General features: G+C 33.7%; 1 protein-coding gene across 1 annotated transcript; it reads right to left on the bottom strand.

Annotated features, from left to right (window-relative positions):
• Positions 1–4,054: 4,054 nt before the first annotated feature.
• LOC123538916 (insoluble matrix shell protein 2-like) lies at positions 4,055–7,883 on the bottom strand. Its single transcript, XM_045323332.2, has 3 exons — positions 7,507–7,883; positions 5,669–5,728; positions 4,055–5,010 (listed from the first exon to the last, which is right to left on the bottom strand). The coding sequence occupies exons 1-3, from the start codon at positions 7,708–7,710 to the stop codon at positions 4,894–4,896; spliced, it is 381 nt and encodes a 126-aa protein (XP_045179267.2). The 5' UTR covers positions 7,711–7,883; the 3' UTR covers positions 4,055–4,893.
• Between the last annotated feature and the right edge of the window lie 1,774 nt (positions 7,884–9,657).

Below are 9,657 nucleotides of genomic sequence, written 5' to 3'. Positions count from 1 at the left end.
CATAAAGAATAAAAATTATTGAAAACCGGAAATAAACAAGAGAATCGCTGATGACGTCAGAGTAACGTCGGCACTATTACGCGCTTTCATGCACATGAAAATCGCTTTCATGCACATGAATAAACGCAGATTATTTCATTTCTATGATCTTTAGTTTGTTAATTCACGGATACGATAAAAAGAAAATATATAACATCATCAAATTACCAAATTCTAAACGATAGTAGACTTTACTCAAGATTATGTTTCACAGCTACATGTATTGGGTATTTCATGTTTACAATAGTGAACGAAAATCAGTCACGATTACGGTCATACTATCCTAAATAAATGTGCTAATTACACGTGATAAACAATGGCAAACAGTCCAGTTTACCAAATTTCCAATTGTAAAAATTATAGCAGGTGCTAAAATGGACAATAGCAAAAGTATAAACACCTTACTTTTAAATTTTAATGGGTAGTCTAATTTAAAAATTTTGTAATAAAAATTGAACATTTATTTTATATCAGTATTGATGGCTATTCACATAACATGCAGTCAAGCAAGGTAAGGGGAGTAAATGCAACATATCTTATAGTCATATAGCGCTCTCTAAAAAGAAGATAGAAATAACCGACAAAAATAAACATAAATTACGGTCATTTTTACCGACGACCATTTTGGCTTGGTTTAGGTTTAACGCCGCGTTTCAACACTATTTCAGCCATATACATGCAGGCAGTTTACCTTACCATTTCTCCAGGAAAGGACCGGTACTAGAAAAGCAACTTCCTCACATAAAGATTCAACGTCGGCCTGGAGTGTGAACACTTCGCCCTTATGAAACGTCAGTCAAATAGTGTTCGCTATACAAATTGTGTTCGCTATACGGATATAAGGAACCTCGGTTATAAGGAACAATTGTTAGAGGTCCCTAGCTGTTCCTTATATGCGAGGTTTATTGTAGTCCACAATTAAGAAATATTTATAATCGGTAAATGATTCATGAAGCCTTGTGTATCCGAATTTTTTAAAAATAAGTCATTTCAGTGTCATTATTTGATGTCACTTGACGTCATCTATCCTTTTCCAGTATGATCATTATCATGAGTAGCATCAGCGAGACAATAAAATTAATCCAAAATTATCATCTTACAATAAATACTTGAGTTATGCTTTGTATTCATTCATATCTGGGCGGAATTTTTAATTTAGAAGAGGAAGATATATTTATATCTTCAGATCTGTTTGATACATTAATGTTCTTTTTTTTTTGTTCATTCTCAATTCTAAAATTCTCTTGAAATGCAAAATTAATGTTTCCTTTTGAAGAAAATTAAATTGTTGCTATCAAGCGCACAACTTCCTCAATAATGATTGGATCTGGACCGTGTTGTTTGAAACTTTTAACAGCCGGTTAAGCTAACGGTCGGTTAGCGTTAAAGGCTATATGTCGGCATTTTAGAAGACCGAAAAACAAATGTATGGGTTAAGAAATATGAGAAATAAAAGCATCATACTAGTAGTTAAATTAACAAGAAATTCGTCTCTTGCTTGCGGACCAGTGTCCTACAATACTTTAAATATTGATCAAAGGGGCACTAGGTCATCCTAAACCATGAAAACTAGGGTGTCGACTCAAGACCGAAATAATGTCGATGTGACGTAAAATTCAGTAAATAAATACAAATGATTATTGATGTAAATTTCAAATACCTTCAAATACTTATATATTTGCACAATACGTTTAAGTAATCTAGAATTTAAAAGAAAATTTAACTGTCAATTAAATTTTAAATACATCCTTGTAATTGTGTTATCTGTCAAGATGTTGAAGACGAAACGCAGTTTTATCATTAATAAATGTCATGTTGGATTTAAATGAACAAATATCATAAGCAATATCCTGTACATCCTTAAACATGCTATAAGGTTTAATATAAAACTGGGTATGAAGCCATGTTTTCGAAAGCAACCCTGCCGCAAGTTAGTTTGCTAGTTGTCCTCCGATACAAGTTCCTCACAGTTTGAGACTAAGCTCGTGTAACACGAAGGCTGATAAGTACTTGTTTTATTTCTCTGCGAATTAATTGACGCGAACAAGAACATGCATAATAATACCGACGCAACAAGATATAAATATCATTATTTTAGAATCTCTGTTCATGTCTCATAAATCAGCAGTGGCTTTTACAAGCCTTTTTAACTGACCCGGACTATAGAAACTTCACACGCAGTGTGTATTTATAAAGCACTGTAAGGTTAGTATCCATTTACGGCAGGGCGCCTAGCTATACAGATGGACCGGCATACTACACTACAAATGTCACATTCACAAAAATGAATGCTTCATTGATAGCTTATATACCAGCACATACAGAACAACACATTGGGACTGGTATATTATTATCATATCATTATTTTATAACCTCTGTTCATGTCGCCCTGCCGTAATTGGATACTAACCTTACAGTGCTTTATAAATTCACTCTGCGTGTGAAGTTTCTCTAGCCCGGGTCAGTTGAAAAGGCTTGTAAAAGACATTGCTGATTTATGAGACATGAACAGAGATTATAAAATAATGATATGATAATAATATACCAGTCCCAACGTGTTGTACTGTATGTGCTGGTATATAAGCTATCTATGAAGCATTCATTTTTGTGAATGTGACATCGGTAGTGTAGTATGCCGGTCCATCTGTATAGCTAGGCGCCCTGCCGTAATTGGATACTAAGAAGATATAAATAGCCAAAGAAACATTGAGAAAATGTCGGTTTATGTTTGAAAAAGCGCTAGACCACTTACCAAATGAGACGCAGTGTTCTTAAATTCCTTTGTTCCCGTGAGTGTACGAAAAATAGGAAACAACAAACCTGTTGTTTATTAAGTAATGGACCCGAAATATTTAGCCAGGTGGAGATAATTATGAAAATAAGGGAAACTGTTTTCTGATAATAAGAAAATGCACACGTTGTATTTAGATGCAAGAGATGTATATCAAATGTATTAAGTTTCCTGAATATTAATATTTTCTTGTAGTGTTTTTGGTTTTGGCGGTGAGCCATTTATTACGTCTGTAATTCTGCTAATATTCCATACTTATGCAATCAACTTATCAGATTCATCGCTATAAATTGTGTAACAATGTTTAACGAGTTTCATTTAATATTTCAAAAATCATTTAAATATGTCTCTTTAGTTTCCTATCAAAGTTAGATGGCCGGTTTAAAAGTTTTGCTCAGTGTAGATCTGATTCATGTTTATTGCTACCTGCATCCCCGAAGACATCCTCCCAACATATACATTTTTTTATCTGTATAAATGTACGTAAATATGGAATATATGAGCCGCACCATGAGAAAACCAAACCAACATAATGGCTTTGCAACCAGCATGGATCCAGACCAGCCTGCGCATCCGCGCAGTCTGGTCAGGATCCATGCTGGTCGCTAACAGTTTCTCTAATTCCAATAGACTTTGAAAGCGAACAGCATGGATCCTGACCAGACTGCGCGGATGCGCAGGCTGGTCTGGATCCATGCTGGTCGCAAAGCCACTATGTTGGTTTTCTCATGGCACGACTCATATAGTAATATGTTAAATCATAATAAGTCATGATAATGTTCATAAACTGTGCTCATATCTCATGAACCAGCATCAACTCTCCTAAGTATTTTCAACTAAGCCGAACTAGTACCATTTTACACACCGATTTATTAAACATTTCCGGAGATTACAACATGACAATTTTAATTATGACATTACTTGTGTTGGTATAGCTAGGGCCCTGTCGTCATTGGACACTATCTTCACAGTGTTTTAATAAGTCATTCAAGTCCGCATAACTGTTACCATTTATGGATTGTATATAAAAAAAGCACTAAGTATTAAAAGAAAGATAGTTTTAAATGCATGCATGGTAATTAAGGCGTGGAATTGTGTTATCAAAGTATGCATATCTGTATAAGTTAAATCTATCGCACAAGTATTACATTGTTTGGCGGGCAATTTCTTTAAATTAATAACATTGATCAACCTTCCTTCAACTGTATCAAAACAAAGACGGTATTCACCACAAAACTGTATTTTGTCTGTTTCTTCATTAAATTATATGTAAACTGTTCAGAAATTATCATGTTTATGCAATATTATGTAAGTCAAATATGCATATGTCCAATAAATTGTCAAACGTATTACAATAGAAGTAAGTAAGTAAGTAAGACGATTTCCGACAGGGAAGTCGTAAAGCCCATGGTTTCTTTGCAACTGTCATTTTAGAAGCAATATGCGAGAAGAGAACTTTTTGTGATGGGTATCATGAGAGGGTGATGAAACATTTGTCAATGTCTGACATTCTGGTTTAACTCTTATAAGGTCTGGGGTCGTTTTATCAATGGCTACGGGCCGGCAAATAACATATTTATAACACATTTTGAAGAAGGTTTATAAAAGTTCTGTGAATGGAATGGAATTCTTGCCACCTTGAAATACAAATTGTTAAAAAGTCTTAAGTAAAACCTGGCGACCTTTACACGTGTAGTTTGAACGCGTTTACCTTCCATATAACTTGATTGTTATTTTCCAGTTCCCCTATTTGTTTTCAAATATGCTTGTTACAGTCACCTTCCGTTGTTTTGTTATGTTTTTGTTATGTTTTAATGAATCATTATTAACGAAATAAATTTCCTTCAAATTGGCAGAAGTTTTGCTCTGCGCCGAGTGTTCTATGGTGCGTTGCTAAGGATACAAATATTTATCACATTACCAGACCAAAAATTCTTTCTCATAGAGTTTTTTCTAAGAGCATGTAAATTTCTTTTTTTCAAACAAATCTGTTTAATATTTAAATAATTACAAGAAATTCCACGAACTTCTCAAACAACCCCCAAAAGCCTTCATTTGGCATTCTAACGTACACCGCCGTATAAATTCTTATTTAAAGTTATCGCCATGCATCCTGTATTGAACACCGTTATATTGGATGGATTAGTTAGCCAAACCGCATCTGCGTGACATTCAAAGGCCTGAAAAAAAAACATGTGAAATTCTAAAAACCTGTATATTCATAATTTCCATGTGCAATTTTACCATTATATATACACACACAAAATAATGCCAAAAATAGTATGCACGCATTGAATGGCTTACCAATTAGTAGTTAGCTCGATTGTCCTCAATCCATTCGCATACATTTTTCATGTTCATTTCAGTGTTTTAGAAATTCATAAAATCTATATTAAGATCACTTTCAGGCATCAAACCAGAATGCCGAAACGAAGGACAAGCACGTCCATTTTGTTTTAACAAATTGTTTTTATTGCATGATCTTCAAACATAAAATCTTATTATACGTTATAGTTATGAGTTTATTGCGTTATTGACTATGAAACTATGAAAAGCTTTTCTGACAAAATGCCCATATTTCATGCAACGTTATAAACTCAATGGCCAAACCTCCCCACAACATTACTCAAATGCATGTTCATTTAAAATTTAAAGTATGTTTTATTCTTAATATACCATGCGTGTTATACATTGTAATATATACATTGCATACTTACAATGTAATACCGTATTATTCCTGTGATATTTGTATAAAAATGGGACTCTTATGATACTAGATTAGTTAATATACAATTATAAAGCACAAATAACGTATCGAAATAGTTAAAAGAAACTTACATTTCCCTGCTGAAATATGCCAATGAATGACACTCGGTATAAATCCAAAGCTGGAACGTTCTAAAATGGAAGAAATGTGATTATAATGGACAAAATGTGGTAACAAAATAAATGCTTTTTTGCACGTACTACTAATTTTTGTGTTGTTATCTGTATTTTTCGCTGATTATCATTTTTTCACATTGTACAGTAAATGCAAACCCAATTGTCCCCAAGGATTTCGGTTTCACATTATGATTGCAAATTCAGTTGTACTCAATCAAGCATTTACCCTCTTCTATTTTGAAACTGAATTTCAGGAACAAATCACTTTAAATGTAATTAAGCGAGGTGCTAGATCTGGGAAAGTTTCATTATTCCATGTATGTAAACATTGTCCATGACAGAGGTATAATACACTTATAAGTTATCACATTTGTACGTAGCCGTGTTAACTTAAATATGTCTACTCTACTGATTTTTCTGTATCTTTTTGTTTACTCGTAGTTACGTTTTGAACAGTTATTTCTCTGTAAAATATGAGAGTTTTATCCTCTCGTTTTGACTAGTCATTTCTCTGGAAAATTTAAGGCTAATTCTCATACAAATTCATTTAGAATAGTTAATGTGAAATATTCAATATTTAACTTGAAAATGTAACGTTTCCTTCCAATATAATTACGTTTTAACCCTTACCCTGCTAAATTTTTATAATGAGCATGTACATCTTTCAGTTTAACGGTACCATTAACTGTTGAAAATGGTGCTTACCAAACGTTTCTGACTGAATGGCAAACGATGCGGATCATGATCAGACTGCACGAATGTGCAGGCTGATCATGATCTACACTGGTCGGAAAGGCAGAATCAGTCGTGTCCGGCATGACAATGGTTAAATACAAATGCTCGTCTCGAGAAAATAAGGTCTTTCTGATAAGTTTGTAAGTTTTTAATTATGTTTCAAATTGTTTTATCTCTGGAAAAGTGAATACATTTAGAATGCTGACTTGGTTCTTTGTAACATGAAGGATTATCTTCACATATAATTACGTTTCCGATGGCTGATTTACAGGAAAATATAAGGTTACAATTCCATATGATTACACTGATGATAGTTATTTGCTTGGAAAAGTAGGACTATCTTTTAAAATAAACAGTAGAATAGTACACTCTCTAAAATATCAGGTGATCTTTTCACATAAAAACATTAAGGATAAAGAATGTGGTTATAAATATAAGGTTAATCAGTTAATACAATCACTTAAGATCAGTTACTTTTTAAAAAAAAAGTTTTAATTATCTTCCCACTTATTCATATTAAGGAAATTTATTTTTCTGGAAAATGAATGGTTATCGTTTTGTATAAATCAATTAAGGTAGCTATTTCTCTATAAATAAACAATAATTATCTCATTCTAAGAATACACTTACTTTGTTTATTCCAGAAATGAAGTTAACTCACTTCACCTTTTTAATTTGAGAAAATATTCCTGTCAGTTTAAGTCAGTCACATAATTAGTTCATTACTCCTTCTCAATATATTAAAAACAGTCCAAAATATAATGAGCCGTGCCATGAGAAAACCAACATAGTGGGTTTGCGACCAGCATGGATCCAGACCAGCCTGCGCATCCGCGCAGTCTGGTCAGGATCCATGCTGTTCGCTAACAGTTTCTCTAATTGCTATAGGCTTTGAAAGCGAACAGCATGGATCCTGACCAGACTGCGCGGATGCGCAGGCTGGTCTGGATCCATGCTGGTCGCAAACCCATTATGTTGGTTTTCTCATGGCACGGCTCATATAACATTCATTTTTAAAATTCGTAATCGATTTGATAACAATAAAAATAGAAACTTACTTCTTCTATCCACTGAAAAGCAGTCACGGGTTCTTTCAGCGTTCCGGCGAGATGTTTAGCTGCTAGGTCCATTGAATCGACAGCTCTTTTGTTGTCAAGTGGCAATGCCTTCCATCCATTAAGATCAACAGCAACATGGACACAAGCGCAAAACCAAACCAAACCAAATAAAATGAGGACCCTTAAAGCTGCTGACTGAAGCATTGTTGAATTATTTCAACAAAGTCAACACGGTCAGAAGCTTTTAAATGGTTTCAACTTACTGAACGAATTTAAAACATTTCCTTCTTGTCAACAAAGAACATTATTAATAATTATGCACAATGTATGAAGACCTGTCCAAGTTACGAGATGCTGGTACTACATATGATTTTATATGCGATTTTAATTGACATCAAATGTTAAACTACCATTGTACTGTAAATCATTCATTGGTCTGCAGATGGCAATCGTAGTGCAAAATTCATCCAATAATATACGGCTATATTCAGTCGAAGGACGGAAAGTTGCGCAGTCGGAACTGTCGTAATCGTATATCTTTTATGAATAAAATTTGGACAAAAATTCAGACTAACTTAAATTCACTGTAATGAAGAGAGTAAATTTTAAAAGAAATAAATATGAGCTTTATATATGTATTTTGAACATAAATCGTGATCGTTGCTGATATGAAACTTGTAAGGATAACCTTTTGCAAGCACAATAAAAGCAGACTTTGTTTTATCCAGTCTGTTGGAGAGAGTAATAAATTGTACATAAATCAGACATACATTGATTTATAAACTTTGTATAGCCATATGCTTATTTTGTCGTTTTTGTTTAACTTATTGTTTGAGTATATGCATTTAAAGGCATATTTGAGGGTAATTCAACGGCGCTGGCGCCTTAATCTTTCTACCGTAAAGTAAAACTAGTAACGTAACGTCAAAGCAGACAACACGTACAATTCAGGTAATAGTTTTTTTTAAAACATATCGAAAGTAATGTCTAGGATACACATAAATGTGTATAAACATAGTAAGATTTCCTTTAGTAAATGACAACAGAAACACAGATAGGAAAGCCTGGAATGGTACACTACATTCATAAACTGTAATATACATGCAGTTTGCATTATAATTTTATTTTGAATCAGTTGTGAACACCGTTATTGATATTGATCTTTCTTGTTACTTTTATGTACAGAATGCAAATACTTGCCGTTTCGCGGGGCCCATGCGCGCTATTTTTTGAGCCGTGCCATGAGAAAACCAACATAGTGACTTTGCGACCAGCATGGATCCAGACCAGCCTGCGCATCCGCGCAGTCTGGTCAGGATCCATGCTGTTCGCTTTCAAAGCCTATTGAAATTAGATAACTGTTAGCGAACAGCATGGATCCTGACCAGACTGCGCGGATGCGCAGGCTGGTCTGGATCCATGCTGGTCGCAAAGCCACTATGTTGGTTTTCTCATGGCACGGCTCATGTGGGTAATAAGTATACAAGGATTATTTGTGGTCGCATAAAATAAAACGCTTATTCTTTTAGATGTTGACATGAAATCCACAAACGTGTTTCCCTTTTTTGAATTAAGGCAATAATTTATTTACATGTTTATACATTAACACAAAAATAATCATTTGTTTATAAAGCCAACTTGTTTGGATTTTATAACAATGGAGTACATGTACATTGCCATAAGAATGTATTAAAATAAAACACAGACAAGGCCGCAGTATCAACAAACTTACTTGTCGGGACTTTTAGTGTTGATTAAAATACAATTATAATGCATCAATGAATGTTTAACTAATAAATGATACAACACCAGAAAATACCACGATCATTTGAATCAAGTCGTCAGTAAGATCAAATGTTTTTAATTACTGCGTGTACAGTTTCTCGAAATTTGTAAGGAAATTGATGTTAAGAATAATACTATTGGTTGGTTGAATTGCATAAATTAGGTGGAATTGCATAAATAAATTGAATGCATTAATATTGACAAACTAAGTTAAGATAACCCAAGCCTTTGAACTGTGATCAAATTTAGTTATTAAGATATGTTTTCAACTTAAGTTTTACCACGACTGTTAACTAATTAAATCGGAGCGTTAGGGTGTCATAGACACATAAAATCAGGCGCTATTTAAATTCTAAATTAACATAA

Source organism: Mercenaria mercenaria, chromosome 18 (genome assembly GCF_021730395.1).
Source record: "Mercenaria mercenaria strain notata chromosome 18, MADL_Memer_1, whole genome shotgun sequence".
Classification (NCBI taxonomy): domain Eukaryota; kingdom Metazoa; phylum Mollusca; class Bivalvia; order Venerida; family Veneridae; genus Mercenaria; species Mercenaria mercenaria.
Note: the sequence above shows the minus strand (reverse complement) of the source record. Positions and strands in the feature narration are given on the sequence as shown.